Source organism: Eschscholzia californica, unplaced genomic scaffold (assembly GCF_041429995.1).
Source record: "Eschscholzia californica isolate CP2 unplaced genomic scaffold, dmEscCali1.0.p SCAF_1, whole genome shotgun sequence".
NCBI lineage: Eukaryota > Viridiplantae > Streptophyta > Magnoliopsida > Ranunculales > Papaveraceae > Eschscholzia > Eschscholzia californica.
In genome coordinates, this window is record NW_028238198.1 from 41,801,606 (window position 1) to 41,820,074 (window position 18,469).

At 34.4% G+C, this 18,469-nt stretch overlaps 1 protein-coding gene and 1 long non-coding RNA gene across 3 annotated transcripts; one reads left to right on the plus strand and one right to left on the minus strand.

The window, feature by feature from the left end:
* Positions 1–1,392: 1,392 nt before the first annotated feature.
* On the minus strand, positions 1,393–3,840 carry LOC147566916 (uncharacterized). Of its 2 annotated transcripts, XM_086653493.1 has the most exons (7): positions 3,645–3,840; positions 3,434–3,535; positions 2,709–2,812; positions 2,290–2,330; positions 1,795–1,875; positions 1,650–1,706; positions 1,393–1,545 (listed from the first exon to the last, which is right to left on the minus strand). In XM_086653493.1, exons 2-7 carry the CDS (start codon positions 3,484–3,486, stop codon positions 1,468–1,470), a joined length of 414 nt encoding a protein of 137 aa, XP_086509619.1. In that variant the 5' UTR covers positions 3,487–3,535; positions 3,645–3,840; the 3' UTR covers positions 1,393–1,467. The 2 variants fall into 2 exon arrangements, with proteins under 2 accessions (XP_086509619.1, XP_086509620.1); XM_086653494.1 differs by lacking the exons at positions 3,434–3,535; positions 3,645–3,840 and having other exon boundaries at positions 2,709–2,826.
* Positions 3,841–14,466: 10,626 nt separating this feature from the next.
* LOC147566917 (uncharacterized) lies at positions 14,467–16,676 on the plus strand. Its single transcript, XR_015237514.1, has 3 exons — positions 14,467–14,620; positions 15,261–15,327; positions 16,397–16,676. It is a non-coding gene; the product is annotated as an uncharacterized LOC147566917 (long non-coding RNA).
* The last annotated feature ends 1,793 nt before the right edge of the window (positions 16,677–18,469 follow it).

The window sequence follows — 18,469 nt, forward strand, 5'->3', positions numbered from 1 at the left end:
GACCGTTTTCCCAACCCTAGGTGAGGTGGGGTAGTGTGTCAGCAGCGTGCAGGAGATGGCTCATTTCATGGGATTTGTTTCCTATGCCCATTCTCTCGTTCAGTGAGTACACATGGAAGTATCATTATATAATATACTCCCTCCGTCTCATATTCATAGTCCATTATCGAAACTCACCTGATTTATTTTCGTTTTGTGTGTTCCAATATTGTCCGTATTAAATTAGAATGCTAGCATTTATTGTAATTCAATCTAGTGAATGTCATTGGACAAAAGTAGTGCATGCATCATCTTTCTTAATAAATGCACTTGATATTGATAGAATTTATGAGGGGTATATTTGCCAAAACAATGGATATTATAGGCTTTATATGGTATGGGACTTTCATTTTGAGACAACCCAAAAAGGAATAATGGACTTTCATTGTGAGACGGAGGGAGTAATATATATAATATATAATATAATACATATTACATAGTATTAACTAGAAGAAGGGTTCTCATCAAAAAAAAAAGAAAAAACTAGAAGAAGGGGAAACACAGAAGGGAGGTTAGAATTTTTGCATGAAAAAATTCAAATTATGGTCTAAACTTATGTTGTAAAAAAATCCAATTTTTTCTTACAATTTATTGTAAAATGTTATTTTTATAAATTAGAATTATGCTTTGTTGCCATCAAAGCATTCTGAATGAAAGAATAAAGAGTCCTAGTTTGTTACCAAATAGATTAAAAATGACTTTTCGAAAAATATATGGACTAATAAATCCAAAGGACTCCTGAATCGGTAAATTTATGATTACTTCATCCATTCACACTAGGAGCGGGAATTGGTCCGGACGAAACGGACACTAACACAATCGGTCAAGGTGGAAAGGGCACAAGTCCAAAGTGTCCACTGGGACATCCAGACAAAACAGGCGGACATTTCGGATTTTTCTCCAACAAAGTGTCCGTCCGTGACCGTTTTAATAATCGGACAAACCGAGTATCGGTCGATCGGGCACCGGTCACTAAAGAACAAATATAAAAATTTTGTTCGGAATGAAAATTCTTTAGTAGCTAAATACAACTTTTTATACTCTCACTTTACAATTCAGAAAAGTAAATGAATACAAAATAAAAAGAGTCGAAACAATAAGTAACTCCGGGGTTCAGAAAATGATGAAACTTGCTCTTTTCCTGTCGTCTCTATCCCTAAAATGATGAAGATAATCATATGGCACGAGACTGATTTACTAATACTACTACAAAGCCAATTAAATCAAGCACTTCCCAAAAGAAGCAACTCGATCACAGATTTCTACGACAAATAATCTCCCCACATTTCTGGTTTTATATATATATATATATATATATGCGGGTCATCGAAGCATAAAACGTAGAACCAAACATGTAACAATTTTTCTTTTTCTTCGTAATGGTTTACAAGTTTCAAGTTCAAAGACCTTTGATTCCATAACAAATATTCAACTATTCTCTCTAAAAGAATATCCACATTTTGGGCACTCGTAAAAAACAGTCTGCCCTTCATCAGCAGATCTCAACTGCACAAACCATGAAAAGATGGGTCAATATAAAATGACTTCTTGAGACAAAGTTCATCTTATAAAGAGAGGAGGAAGAAGATTATGATACGATAGATCGATACCTGCTTCGTGTAGTATTCAACCTCATGGTGATGGCACGAAGGACATTCTAGACTAACCTATTTCAGGCCAAAAAAATATATTTAAGCTTTGAAAAACAGCAAATGTATGATTTCTACCAAGCAAAAGATGAAAAGTAGTACTTACAAGTGGTCTTTTCACTTCTACCTCAGCAGTGTCTCCATCAAGTTCCACGAAAGGTTCAATTCCTAGATCCCTCCTAATATCCTATCAAATACAAAATAGTAAACTTGAACTATTCTGTGATGAAAATACATTAATTTTAGGGTAAAATCACTAGAGAACAGACTAAGAACAGCTCAATGATTTCACATGGATTCTTTTCATGATAAAATGTGTTTATAAGATCGTTGTAACATGTACTTTCTAGTCATTATTCAAGTAAAAAAATGAAAAATAGAAGGATTCAGATTAGCTTATTAAGGTTGTATTATACCATAATTATAGTATATATATATATACATATGGACGGTTGGTTGAGGAATTTGTCCCTTTCATCGTGCGGGTAGATGAGGATGGGTGTCCCGTACATAGAGACCCACCATGATACTTCAATGGTGTGAGAGTGTGTGTGTGTGTGAGAGAAAGAGATAGATTTATTAGAGAAAATATTGGCCATACCTCAGCAGTGATAGTATAGCTTGTCTCTTTTCCAGCAATATCTAATAATAAGACAACCCCAAATTTAAGGTAGACCATAGAGAAAACATAATATGATCACTTAGAAAAGTAAGATATATATATTTTAACAGACAGCCTAACAAGTAGTATATCAAAATCTCCTTATTTTAAAAACATGTCCTCCTAGAAATCAATTCAGTAGACGTTACGCCCTATACCTAAACCCTAAAAAAATGTCTGGTTGCTTTCAACTTCACTGATCGCTTTTCTTTGAAAGGGTACCCACAAGTCACAGCTATGGAATGTATATCTTTTTTACCTTTAATGTCTCTAGTGATTTGTTTACCTTTAATAGACAAAAAATAAAATTTTAAACAGTAAAACCCTTCAAAGATAAAACTGGGAAATTTTTTGTTTACCTTTAATGTCTCTAGTGAAACCGCATGAAGAGCACTCTGCGTACTTATGAGACCCCAGAGAAAGCAAAGTTCCGCAAATTTCACAGAATAGGAAATCACGAGATCTGCAGTATGACATTTTTAACTTAATTTTAGGATATAGTATTAGGGTTTTAGAAAGCAATGAAATTCAATCCGGAAACAATGAATTTCATCTCCAAAATGGTGTATCTAACTGGACTCTAGAGTTTAATCTAAATAAAGTTTCAGACTAAGGTTTTTCATTATATCGACATGATGATTGAGAGATATTAGCGCTAACTAAGAGGCGAGGGTGAGGGCAAAAAGGTCACCTAGGGGGTTCATCATGGGGGTGGTACTTTTACCATTTATGTACAGAGAATGCAATGTATGATACTTGAACATAGCATGTAGCTACGAATTTGTTTCTTGAATGCAAAGTATGTTTTTTGAGTTGTCAACGTTTTGCGTGTGTATATGCTTCAATCTAGGGTGATTTCTGAAATAAAATATGTCATAGCTCACTCTAATGTCAATATGCCTGACAGTAATAGTGAAATTTCTGAGGGATGTCTTGATGAGTAACCTAAGTTTGAGCCTTGAGGAGTATGAGAGTGTGTCTTCCTCAAATGAAGATGATCAATTTAGGGTTTATACCTACTGTAATAAGTTCTTAACTGACAAAAAAATGTAAATAGTTCACAAAAGTTAAAATTTAGTAATACCTGATGAGCGCGCATCTTTTTTCCCTTTCCGTATCTAGGTAATATCTTGACATTATTTCGGTTTTTCAAGTTACTGAAACAAAACTTCACTTCGGTGGAAATCTGATATGAAATTTAGAAATCAATGTTATTTTCCGAGAGATGAGGTCAATAGATCATACCTATTAAAGTCGAAACTTGTTAGAATCGAAAATCCGATCAAGGATCATACCTCATCTCTCTCGCTTCTTCCTTTTCTGGTTTATTACACTGTATTTCTTCACTACCTCTTCACTGATTTCTTGTAGTAGAGATGATTATCAAAGTTTTAGGGTTTTAGTTGAAAAGAAAAGCTAGAGAGAGAAAAAGGCAGGACTGAGGAGTCGTTTTGATCTTCACGGCACTGATTTATCAGCGCCCCTAAAGACAATTTTTAGAAACAGAACAAGAATAAAAGGGGGCGCCAACAATACTGTGGGTGTAATTCTCAATAAATAATTTCAATTTTACTCCTTAGATCAAGTTTTTATAACAATCTTACCCCTCAAATTAACAAATTTTGTTACAAATCCGTCTTCAATAGTGTATTCTAATATTTATTTTAATTTCTCTCTTAAATGTGTCATGTAAATTCATAACCCGCAAGATAGCATCTTTTTTTATGCTTAATGATGGTTAAATAGTCTTGTTATATACAATTGCATTTATTTCTATCATTTCTAGTGGTGGCCAACGGGCCTTGCCGACACGGAAACGGACCGGCACAACCCGTTTATTTAAGAACACGGAACGGCACGGAACGACCCGTTCTGTGCCGTGCCGACCCGTCACAGGGCAGGCGTTCTGTAACGGGGTTGGGATTCTATAGTCTAGACCCGTTAGACATGACCCGTTGGAAACGTGGGAACGCCACAGAATGGGCCATGCACGGCACGACCAGTGAAACGGGAACGACCCGCCACAAAAACGCCAGCAACGAAAAAACCAACCACAACCCCATTACCCACCTTGGTTATTTAAATTTAAAACTAAAATCACCTAGGTTAGATTTTATGAGAACTTTATACTACAAAAAGAACAAACATAAGAAAGACTTAACAAAAGAAAGTAATACTTGTACTTAAAAAAAAAGTTTTACTATATTTTTTTTACTAAGATTTTTTTTTGTTGAAAGAGAGACAAAGAGTCGGTACTTAGACTTAGTTAAAACAAATAAAAAAATATATTTATGAGGGGGTCGGAGCCACGGGAACAAACACGGGAACGAACACGGAAACACCTTGAAACGCCACGGCAGGGAACGGCACGGGAACGCCACGGAAACGGCTGGGGCGTTCCTATGGGTCGTTTCTGTGCCCAGACCTTTGTGGTCTGGGCACGACACGGCTCACAGTCATGTCTGACGTGGCGTGTCAGACACGCCAAGGCTGTCAAACGGGTTGTGCCGCCACGGCACGGCCCGTTGGCCACCACTAATCATTTCCGTTAATTTGTAAAATTTCAACACTACCGAAACATTCCTATTTTTAAACCGATCGAAATTTTCACCGAAACCGAAATTTCATTTCTTACATCAACCAATATCAAACAACAAACAAGTAAGCTAAATACGAATCAATTAACCAATATCAACCAAAAAAAATGTTTGGTTTGCTTTGAACTTCACTGATCGCTCTAAGAAAAGGTACCCACCCCTAATCCACACTATCAAACTCACAACCCATTTATTGTGGCCGAGTTCAAGGTGCGAGCTGAATTTGGGAGCATTACTAATAAACATCTTAACTTTATCTCCTTATTTTAAAGTAGAACATAAACACAAATTTATTGGTAGTTTTTCTTCCTCTTCAAGTATTACTAAAGAATATATAATTGTTGATTACGATTATGGGTATCCAGCTTCAATCAAAACCAAGGAAACATAATTAACTCTGAGCTCATTGCCTCGTTCTTATATGAACTTCAGGTTAATTCTCAGGAACACCAATGCGTTAGAAGTGGAAAGAAAAACTATACAGACCTAAACCAGACAGTCTTCTAATTTTGTCGGATAAAATCTGACACTTTCAAATTTAGAGCATGTTGGAAACAAATGGTCTTTTGTAGTCAATCGGATAATGTAACATATATATATATATATATAATATTATATGTATTCATTGATAGGCCTAAAATTAGGTCTTTTCCCCAAGTGTAGGGGTCAAGTTATAGTATTGAAAATAAGATCGAGTATCGTCCCAAGGGATAGGTAGGTAACTTCAGATATTGACGGCGAGTTTAGCCCAATAATCAAAATGTCAATAACTAACTTAGACTAAAACACACACACACACCCCACTCATAAATTTGATTTGCAAGAAATAAGAAAATAAATAAAACTAACTAAACCTATCTAAGAAAGAGGCGAGAAGATATCTAAGGTTATAAAATCCCCCGCAATTTTCACTTTATAAAACAAGCACTAATTACTTAAATCTCTTTTGTATATACTCGGGATCCAATATAATGAACTATTTGGATTCCGGATGATGTTCTAGATAAAACAATTTTATGATTACTAATTCTAATTGTCTTCCTTATAGAGATTCGGATTGCTTAACTATTATTCATCATCTAAAAAGCATACTCCATCTAACAACTTAACGAAAGTATGAAATATCTAATTATGATGCATGAGTAATGGAAAGAAAATCCAATCCATATAGATAAACAATCAATAGACATTAAAGCACATCAAAGGATTTAATTAATCAAGAACAAGTATTATAAAGATCCAAAATGGGTTTCATTCACAACCTTAGATTGCTAAGTTAACTATACATGAAATCTAGAGTAACATTCATTGACATTGTAAAATAAATGAAAATACTAAGAAATTAATGGAAAGAAATCACCAAGAATGTTCAAAATCCATATTCCCATGTATCTCCATTTTATCCAAAATTTGCTCCATTTGTGCTTAAGAATTTTACTCCAAAAAATCCAAGTAATAGCTATTTTATTGCCACCCAAATAAGAAAAAGAAAGAGAAGGAAGAAATTAGATGTAGAAAGAAGTTGGAAAGAAAAGATGAAAGGGGGTAAAGATGATAGAAGAATATGGAAGGAAGAAGGAGAAGACTATTAATGGAATAATAATAGTGGTAGAGAAGAAGTAGTAGTAGTAGAGAAAGATAGAAAAAGAATGGAAAAGATGGATTAGGTTGGAGAAAGAAATAGGTAAGAGGAGATTGAGAGGGTTTTCAAGTCTAGGTTTTAATGGAGGAGCAAGTGCTATTAAATAGAGTTGGGGTTTTGGTTGGGTTAAATGGTAAAAAAGAATAAAAGAGAGAATTATATTTGGAATTATGGGGGTTTAAAATATAAAAAACCCTAAAGCACAAGTATGGTCGGCGGCTGGTTAATATTGGTTCAAATCCGGATGCTAGGGTGTAACCGGAGGTAGCATAGTACGATGGGACGAAACAGCCGCCGTTAGATCTTGAGGCACGCAGATCCGGAGGGACGGGAGTGAAGACACACGTCAGAGAGCACGGTTCTAAGTAGCTTCGGGTAACACGGGATAATGATAAAGGATGGGACACACATCAGCCGTTGGATCTACAAAACACGGAAGGTAACGGTGACGATTAAAATGTGAGAGCGGGACTACCGGACTAAGTTGCAGCGCGCCACACTAGATCAGACCTATAGGGTCCATTTCGCTGCTCAGCGCTAACACGGGAATTGGATATACCATCCATTAGAGCTCGCCACGTGTCCTTAGGCATACCGCGGGGCAGAATCTTGCCCGAAGGTGTCCCACCAGTAAACATCCTTTGACTTAACTTTGACCATGATTTATTCCTTCGTCCGGACTCCGATTTGACTTCCGTTTTCTCCTACGGACTCGTCTCGACCTATACTTTTCAACCACGCACTGACCTTGGCCAAATTACCAGAATTTTCTTCACTCCAAATGACCAAAATACCCTTCATGCACCTTTTCCTCATTTTTAACCGTTTTTCACACCTAACTCTGCAAAAGACACCTAATCAAGAAAACCAACCATTTTATTATAATAAAGACTCGAAACCGACTAACTTGGCTAAATTAAACGACTTAGATGGGACATTTTCATGACCCATCATTCATCGGTAGAATCATATAGGTGAGTTAGAGAGAGAAACAAACTACACACATGACACATAACACATTAGCACATGACACATTAAAATATGACACATTACAATTTGCCACTTAATGTCAAATATTAAAAATGTTTTTAGGATTGACCAAGTTAAAGAACGCTGGAGTGTAAGAGTCTTGGAGAGAATAAGAGAGAGGAAGTACAATAGAACCTATTGCATTAAAAAGAGAGAACAAAAGTTAGAGAGAGAAAACAATACTATAACGGTACTATATATTCCTTTTTGTTACCCAGTAAAATTTTTTTAGTTATAACTATTGACAACCAGATAATATTTGGGGCCTGGATAAAGTGGGGGCCCGGTGCGGTGGCACCATTTTACCTACGCCCCTGAAAACCGTAGTTCGAATCTTATTATTTCACGGTCTTTGTCTTTGGTTTGTGTACAAAATTTTGGGGGATTGTGCAAACGTTGGGATAGACTTGGGTCGTGTGCTAGTAGGATTGTTTAGTCACAGAATTGTGGATATGCCAGGTTAAGCAAGGAAGTGGTAGAGAATAACAGATGAGAGGGGAGGACCTTCGAGGTTTAACCATTGAAGATTTACAACGACTGGAGAAATCGCTTGAGACAGGCTTAGGTCGTGTACTAGAAACAAAGGTTTCTTATGATATATTTTTCGTTACGTTCCTATTAATAGGATTATCATCAGTTTCATACTTAGTGAATTTCAATTGATTTCCGGGTGACCGTATACAGAAAGATTGACATCCTCCAAAAAAATGTTAGAATACTAAATAATTTTTTTTAAATATCGCTGAATTGAAAAACTAATTCTGTATTTGTGTTTAAATTATAATAATATCTACATCTATATAATTATATATGTTATTAATAAGATTAAAATCATATAAAATAAAGATTTTAACACAAAATTACCATATGAAAAAAATATTTTAACTATCTAATAAGACAATATAACATATATAATATTATAGGTATTCATCGGTAGAATTATATTGGTGAGTTGGAGAGAGAAACAAATTACACACATAACATATTACAATATGACACATAACACATTAAAACATGACACATTACAATTAGGCCAGTTAATGTCAAATATTAAATATATTTTTAGGATTGACCCAAGATAAAGAACGCTGGAGTGTAAGAGTCTTGGAGAGAATAAGAGAGAGGAAGCACAATAGTACATATGAATAAAAAAGAGAGAGAACAAAAGATAGAGAGAGAAAGCAATACTACAAAGTTACTATATATTCCCTTTTTGTTACGCAGTAAATTTATTTGAGTTATAACTATTGACCAACAAATAATATTTGGGTCCTAGATAGAGTGGGGGCCATGTGCGGTGGCATCATTTTACCTACGCCCCTGAAGATCATAGTTCGTATCTTATTATTTCACGATTTTTGTCTTTGGGTTGTGCATATAATTTAGTGCAATTGTGCAAATGTTGGGATAGACTTGGGACGTGTGCTAGTAGGATTGTTTAGTCACAGAATAACGACTATGCCAGGTTAACCAATGAAGTGGTAGAAAAGAACAGATGAGAGGGGATGATCTTCAAAGATTAACCATCGAAGATTTACAACGACTAGAGAAATCGCTTGAAACAAGCTTGGGTCGTGTGCTAGAAACAAAGGTTTCTTATGATATATTTTTCGTTACGTTCCTATTAATAGGATTATCATCAGTTTCATACTTAGTGAATTTCAATTGGTTTTCGGGTGACCGAATTTAGAAAGATATTGACATCCTCCAGAAAAAGGTTAGAATACTAAATCATTTTCTTCAAAATATCGCTCAATTTAAAAACTAATTGTGTCTTTGTGTTTATATTATATTAATATCCACATTTATAATTATATATGTTATATACTGAGATTAAAATCATATAAAATAATGATTTTAACACAAAATTATCATATGAAAAAGTTATTTTAACTACTCCCTCCGTCTCAAAATGAAAGTCCATTATTCATTTTTGGTTTGTCTCAAAATGAAAGTCCCATACCATAAATAGCCTATGATATCCCATATTTGGCACATATTCCCCTTCATAATTCTATCAATATCAAGTGCATTTATTAGGAAAGATAATGCATGCACTACTTTTGTCCAATAAAATTCACTAGATTGAATAACAATAAATGCTAGCATTCTTATTTAATAAAGACAATATAGGAACACACAAAACGAAAATAAATCGGGTGAGTTTCGATAATGGACTATGAATGTGAGACGGAGGGAGTATCTAATAAGACAATATAACATATATAATGTTATTGGTATTCATCGGTAGAATTATATAGGTGAGTTAGACAGAGAAACAAACTACACACATGACACATATCACATTAACACATGACACATTACAATTTGCCACTTAATGTCAAATATTGAAAATGTTTTTAGGATTGGCCAAGTTAAAGAACGTTGGAGTGTAAGAGTCTTGGAGAAAATAAGAGAGAGGAAGTACAATAGTACCTATTGCATTAAAAACAGAAAACAAAAGTTAGAGAGAGAAAACAATACTATAAAGGTACTATATATTCCTTTTTTGTTACCCAGTAATTTTTTTTTTAGTTATAACTATTGACAACCAGATAATATTTGGGGCCTAGATAAAGTGGGGGTCCGGTGCGGTGGCACCATTTTACCTACGCCCCTGAAGACCGTGGTTCGAATCTTATTATTTCACGGTCCTTGTATTTGGTTTGTGTACAAAATTTTGTGGAATTGTGCAAACGTTGGGATAGACTTGGGTCCTGTGCTAGTAGGATTGTTAGTCATAGAATAGTGGATATGCCAGGTTAAGCAAGGAAGTGGTAGAGAAGAGCAGATGAGAGGGGATGATCTTCAAAGATTAACCATCGAAGATTTACAACGACTAGAGAAATCGCTTGAGACAGGCTTGGGTCGTGTACTAGAAAAAAAGGTTTCATATGATATATTTTTCGTTACGTTCCTATTAATAGGATTATCATCAGTTTCATACTTAGTGAATTTCAATTGATTTCCGGGTGACCGTATACAGAAAGATTGACATCCTCCAAAAAAATGTTACAATACTAATTTTTTTTTTTAAATATCGCTCAATTGAAAAACTAATTGTGTATTTGTGTTCAAATTATAATAATATCCACATTTATATAATTATATATGTTATTAATAAGATTAAAATCATATAAAATAAAGAATTTACACAAAATTACCATATGAAAAAAATTATTTTAACTATCTAATAAGACAATTTAACATATATAATATTATAGGTATTCATTGGTAGAATTATATTGGTGAGTTAGAGAGAGAAACAAATTACACACATAACACATTAGCATATGACCCATAACACATTAAAACATGACACATTACAATTAGGCCAGTTAATGTCAAATATTAAATATATTTTTAGGATTGACCCAAGATAAAGAACGTTGGAGTGCTAGAGTCTTGGAGAGAATAAGAGAGAGGAAGCACAATAGTACCTATTGAATAAAAAAGAGAGAGAAAGCAATACTATAAAGTTACTATATATTCCCTTTTTATTACGTAGTAAATTCATTTGAGTTATAACTATTGACCAACAGATAATATTTGGGTCCTGGATAAAGTGGGGGCCATGTGTGGTGGCACCATTTTACGTACGCCCCTGAAGATCATAGTTCGAATCTTATTATTTCACGATTTTTGTCTTTGGGTTGTGCATATAATTTGGTGCAATTGTGCAAATGTTGGGATTGACTTGGGACGTGTGTTAGTAGGATTGTTTAGTCACAGAATAACGACTATGCCAGGTTAACCAATGAAGTGTTAGAAAAGAACAGATGAGAGGGGATGATCTTCAAAGATTAACCACCGAAGATTTACAACGACTAGAGAAATCGCTTGAAACAAGCTTGGGTCGTGTGCTAGAAACAAAGGTTTCTTATGATATATTTTTCGTTACGTTCCTATTAATAGGATTATCATCAGTTTCATACTTAGTGAATTTCAATTGGTTTTCGGGTGACCGAATTTAGAAAGATATTGACATCCTCCAGAAAAAGGTTAGATTACTAAATCATTTTCTTCAAAATATCGCTTAATTGAAAAACTAATTGTGTCTTTGGGTTTAGATTATAATAATATCCACATTTATAATTATATATGTTATATAATGAGATTAAAATCATATTAAATAACGATTTTAACAAAAAATTATCATATGAAAAAGTTATTTTAACTATTTAATAAGACAATATAACATATATAATGTTATTGGTATTCATCGGTAGAATAATATAGGTGAGTTAGAGAGAGAAAAAAACTACACACATGACACATAACACATTAGCACATGACAGATTAAAATATGACACATTACAATTTGCCACTTAATGTAAAATATTAAAAATGTTTTTAGGATTGACCAAGTTAAAGAACGTTGGAGTGTAAGAGTCTTGGAGAGAATAAGAGAGAGGAAGTAAAATAGTACCTATTGCATTAAAAAGAGAGAACAAAAGTTAGAGAGAGAAAACAATACTATAAAGGTACTATATATTCCTCTTTTGTTACCTAGTAATTTTTTTTAGTTATAAGTATTGACAACCAGATAATATTTGGGGCCTGGATAAAATGGGACCCCGGTGCGGTGGCACCATTTTACCTACGCCCCTGATGACCGTAGTTCGAATCTTATTATTTCACGGTCTTTGTCTTTGGTTTGTGTACAAAATTTTGTGAAATTGTGCAAACGTTGGGATAGACTTAGGTCATGTGCTAGTAGGATTGTTTAGTCACAGAATAGTGGATATGCCAGGTTAAGCAAGGAAGTGGTAGAGAAGAGCAGATGAGAGGGGATGATCTTCAAAGATTAACCATCGAAGATTTACAACGACTGGAGAAATCGCTTGAGACAGGCTTGGGTCGTGTACTAGAAACAAAAGTTTCTTATGATATATTTTTCGTTACGTTCCTATTAATTAGATTATCATCAGTTTCATACTTAGTGAATTTCAATTGATTTCCGGGTGACCGTATACAGAAAGATTGACATCCTCCAAAAAAATGTTAGAATACTAAATCATTTTTTTTTAAATATCGCTCAATTGAAAAACTAATTGTGTATATGTGTTCATATTATAATAATATCCACATCTATATAATTATATATGTTATTAATAAGATTAAAATCATATAAAATAAAGATTTTAATACAAAATTACCATATGAAAAAAATTATTTTAACTATCTAATAAGACAATATATAACATATATAATATTAAAGGTATTCATCGGTAGAATTATATTGGTGAGTTAGAAAGAGAAACAAATTACACACATAACACATTACCATATGTCACATAACACATTAAAATATGACACATTACAATTAGGCCAGTTAATGTCAAATATTAAATATATTTTTAGGATTGACCTAAGATAAAGAACGTTGGAGTGTAAGAGTCTTGGAGAGAATAAGAGAAAGGAAGCACAATAGTACCTATTGAATAAAAAAGAGAGAGAACAAAAGTTAGAGAGAGAAAGGAATACTACAAAGTTACTATATATTCCCTTTTTGTTACGTAGTAAATTTATTTGAGTTATAACTGTTGACCAACAGATAATGTGGGTCTTGGATAAACTGGGGGCCATGTGCGGTGGCACCATTTTACCCACGCCCCTGAAGATCATAGTTCGAATCGTATTATTTCACGATTTTTGTCTTTGGGTTCTGCATATAATTTAGTGCAATTGTGCAAATGTTGGGATGGACTTGGGTCGTGTGTTAGTGGGATTGTTTAGTCACAGAATAACGGCTATGTCAGGTTAACCAAGGAAGTGGTAGAAAAAAGCAGATGAGAGGGGATGATCTTCGAGGATTAACCATCGAAGATTTACAACGACTAAAGAAATCGCTTGAGACAAGCTTGGGCCGTGTGCTAGAAACAAAGGTTTCTTATGATATATTTTTCGTTACGTTCCTATTAATAGGATTATCATCAGTTTCATACTTAGTGAATTTCAATTGGTTTTCGGGTGACCGAATTTAGAAAGATATTGACATCCTCCAAAAAAAAGGTTAGAATACTAAATCGTTTTCTTCAAAATATCGCTCAATTGAAAAACTAATTGTGTCTTTGTGTTTAGATTATAATAATATCCACATTTATATAATTATATATGTTATTACTGAGATTAAAATCATATAAAATTACGATTTTAACACAAAATTACCATATGAAAAAAGTTATTTTAACTATCTAATAAGACAATATAACATATATAATGTTATTGGTATTCATCGGTAGAATTATATAGGTGAGTTAGAGAGAGAAACAAACTACACACATAACACATTAGCAAATGACACATATCACACTAAAAATGACACATTACAATTTGCCACTTAATGTCAATTATTAAAAATATTTTTAGGATTGACCAAAGTTAAAAAACGTTGGAGTGTAAGAGTCTTGGAGATAATAAGACAGAGGAAGTACAATAGTATATGTTGAATTAAAAAGAGAGAGAACAAAAGTTAGAGAGAGAAAGCAATACTACAAAGGTAATATATGTAACATCCCATGTTTTCGGTTGAAGAAATAAATGACTACGGTTAGAAGAGGGGCTATTTGGCAATTAAAAAAGGTCAAATTGAGGGTCGGATGGTAATTAATGGAGGTTGAATTAGTTGGTATATATATGGAGGGACGTATTTATGAAGTACATGTAAAGGAAGGACTTAAAAGAAATTAAATAATCAACCATCTCATGGAACGACATGTGGCATCCCATTTGCCTTAAAGTGAATCCAAACTGGTTTCTTCCTTTGACCGTGCATGGAGTGGGATGATGTGTTGGTTGGAGAATTAATTTAATTTTCTTTAAATCTTTATGTGGACCCCACTTCACATATTTCATTTAAAACTCAAATTGAGGTTTTCTTTTAATCCAAGAACAGAACCAGAGCAATGAAATAGCCGACTAGTTAATCTAATGGATTTTGGATCTTGTTGGTTCGATTTCTTCGCGGTAAATGGTCGGAATTCAACAAAATTTGTTCCAGGTAATTTCAATCGACTTGTTCTACATATCTATCCGTTCAGAATTTTGAATTTCGTCCGAATTTGGTAGTTTTGGGATAGCTATTTCGTATACTGTATAGTTGTACTAATTTCATTTGGGATCGAAATTTGGAGCTATTTAGACGATTATTATTCGATTCCTTCTAAGGGTTTATGTTCAGGATCATGTTTAGAATGTTATGGACTATTTTGGGGTGACCATATATACGGGGTGCTGCCGAATTATTTTACGGCTCGAATTTCATATTTGAAATAGTTTGGAAATGAATTGGAATAGAGATTGTTACCCAAATTTTGTCGTATTTCATATAATTGGACAATTTCGGTTATAGATTTATATTATAAAGTTCATTATATGATTTGTCAGCTTATGAAGACTCTAAAATGAAAAATAGAGTTTTTGGGAAATTAGTTAGTTGGTTTCTATGCATTTCAAGTATTCAATGGACTTGGTTATGAAAGTTAGAGATCGACTCGACAGATACTTGAAGTCTTCCGAATTTAGCGAATTTACTTTTAAGTTTTCATGGTTTTGTTTTAATGATTCTTTTTATTTACGAAGGTTCTTAGTATAAGAACCTAATGTTTCTTTTCGGTTTTGGTTATTCTTCCTTATCCCAGAGTATGCGAATGAGGAGGAATTTGGTCGTCTGGTAGGCGGGAGGTCTTTGGTGATGCAAGAACTGAGGTAGGGGTTCTGAATCCTTTATCCACCATGATTTTATAGATAACGAATATGCTAGATTCTATAGTTATATATGCGCCATTATAACTAGAGTTTAGGTAGCATGAAACTCGATTTATGTGATGAATTGAAATATGGTTGAATGATTTTACTGAGATATGAGAAATGTTTTCGAACTGTTTTTGCGATGATTGCGAACTACTTGAGATTTTCTTGTATGTACCCGACTGCGGATTATGTCAACCTACGGGCACGTAGCCATTGAGGGTAGGATGACATGTGGACACGGTTGTGATCCGTGTGAGACCGGTGAGGTGGACGACACTAGTCATGAGACCTGTGGGAGTAGAGTGCTTCACTTGCTGGCCATTGGTGCTCGTGCCTCCAGTTCGAGGCTCAGGGACGTACTCCTGACCGCTCGTCTGGGAGGTGACATTGATTGGGAATCCCTCTGCTTTGTGTGTGATATGGCTATTGGTTGTTCCACTTCCGTGTTTGATAAGATAATGAATCGAATATGAATATTGGTTTTGATGAATGAATGAAACTGATTTTGAAAGATCGCATTAGATGCATGACAGGGTACCGAAGAGAATGAGGTTCAGGTCCTTCCATGGTAATTGGGGGACGGCTCTCTTATTCGAACTCGGTGATCAACAAAACGTATTTAGATACTTAAGGTATATATGTATCATGAGGTAAACTCTTCAATGATTGCGGAGTCCCTTAGTGGGAGAGGGACTTACCGGCTAGGGGTAAGTCTCTTTCTCGAGGAGACGTAGTGCATTTAGCTAGTGCCATAAATGGGCTGGTACTATCTAACGCACTCTAGGTTCTCCTGAGGTACTCTCCTCTTATTGGGAGCGCACCATGGGTGGGCAGCTAATCACTGCTATTGCTTGCTAGATTAAGGAAAATGGTTTTGTATATAGTATATACGGTAATTGGTTTGATAACTCGTTTTGTCATGATGTTTACAACTTATTGAATGAACTTTTGAAAACGTGATGGGTTTTGGATTGGTCTTCTACCAGAATAACTCGTGTCGGTGAGTATTCTGACCCCCTACTAGTTGTTAGTGTGCAGGTTCTTGGTTGTAACCTCGAGGCGGAGTGTGTATTCCAGCCGGTGATCTTGTCTGACGAGGCTAGTGGAGTTATGTCGTTTTATATGATTTTTCGTTATTTTCAAGTTATGTATTTATCGCAGAAACCAAACTCTAATATGTATATACGTAAAACTTAGAGTTGTTTATAAGTTGTATCGGTGTTGTATGAGGCGTTTGTACGTTTGTGGTTCGGGTTTCGACCCGAACTGAGTTGAGTTTGTTTAGCTTCCGCTCAATAGTTTAATTCTTTGTGTATGCGAATGTATGGTTTGCATGACAGGTTTTGCAGGTGCGACCGGTTCGATTTACAGAGGAGACTCTGCCGGATTTTAGTCTCGTCTGTGAATTGCCGGGGCGTGGTCGTGTCTATTTTGGGACACGGGGCGTCACAATATATATTTCATTTTTGTTACTCAGTAATTTTTTTTAATTATAACTATTGACAACCAGATAATATTTAGGGCCTGGATAAAGTTGGGGCCCGATGCGGTGGCACCATTTTAGCTACGCCCTTGAAGACCTTAGTTCGAATATAATTATTTCACGGTTTTTGTATTTGGGTTGTGTACATAATTTGGTGGAATTATGCAAATGTTGGGATAGACTTGGTTCGTGTGCTAGTAGGATTGTTTAATCACAGAAAAACTGCTATGCCTGGTTAAGCAAGGAAGTGGTGGAGAAGAGCAGATGAGAGGAAAGGATCTTCGAGGTTTAACCATTAAAGATTTACAACGGCTAGAGAAATCGCTTGAGACAGGCTTGGGTCGTGTACTCGAAACAAAAGTTTCTTATGATATATTTTTCGTTATGTTCCTTTTAATAGGATTATCATCAGTATCGAGTTTGTATTTCATTTTTAGTGAAATTATTGCAATTTTGATTCTTTTTTATTTTCAGAAAGGTACTTTTTATTCTTCATTACAACTCTGATTCTTCTTACAGTAAGTAGTAATTTCTCTTTTGATCTTCAATATTTAACTTTGATTCTTCTTCTTAAGTCTTTTGAATTGCAGGAAGATAATTTTGATTTTTCATTGCAGTTTTGTTTCTTCTTCATTTATTGGAAATTATAATAAGTAATCTTATCTCTTCTGAATTACAGTTGGTATTCTTTTGATCTTCAGTAAATACTTCTTGCTCACGATGTGTTTGAAGAAATGCTTCAATGAAGTTCTTTTAAGATTTAAAATATATTTGGTGAGTGTTACATTCACATCTTGCTAATTGTTTTGTCACTTCTGTCTGTTCATCTCATACCTATCTCCAAACTTTTCTTTTATGTTTGAACTCATAAGAAACTGTATGGACATTGAATGGATCTTGAGAAGAAAAGAGTGTCCTTCTTGTAAATGTTGACGAATTTTTGAATGGATATTTTTTGTACAGAGGCCGAAACTTTTCTTTTATGTACAAAGGCCGCTACTACTACTACTACTACTACTACTACTATAGACAGTCCCAAAGCTAAATCATGAGTTCGCTTCAAGTTTAAGGTGTCCAGATGAACCATTTCTCACCAAAAGCTAAATCCTGAGTTCGCTTCAAGTCTAAGGTGTCCAAATGAACCATTTCTCAGATGACGGGTACATAAGCAATCTCTTCACCCTCTTTGTTCTATTTCCTTTTGTTGTTAATATATTTGGATGGGAAGTTTTATAAGGCCTCCCCAATTTTGTTAAAAGGTCTCCCCATGAACTATTTTACTTGGTAAATTATCATTGAGAGGTGGCCTTTTAACAAAAATGAGGGGGCCCTATAAAATCTCCCTATTTGGATTACTCCATGATTTAATCACGGTGATCTAGAACTTTTTTGGTTTCAAATATGTGTTTTGGATTCTTTGTTATATTGGTTTATATTTTATTTTTTCTGACTTTATATTGATGAGATCCATGATTCTTTATTCCTAATGATTTCTTAATATGATAATTGATTGAAATGTCGTCGATTAGATGCCATAAAATAGATTCTTAAAGTAACTTTTCAATTATATTCTAATCTCTTTTCTCTTTAATTGAAAATTTTAGGGTTTTAGTT

Bases quoted from the DNA above. Each gene is read 5' to 3' on its own strand.
- LOC147566916 (XM_086653493.1), bottom strand. From the start codon at position 3,486: ATGTCAAGATATTACCTAGATACGGAAAGGGAAAAAAGATGCGCGCTC. The intron at 1,876-2,289 runs GTATGGCCAATA...TGTATTTGATAG, and splicing joins GCTATACTATCACTGCTGAG to GATATTAGGAGGGATCTAGG. The intron at 1,546-1,649 runs GTATCGATCTAT...TGGTTTGTGCAG, and splicing joins TTGAATACTACACGAAGCAG to TTGAGATCTGCTGATGAAGG.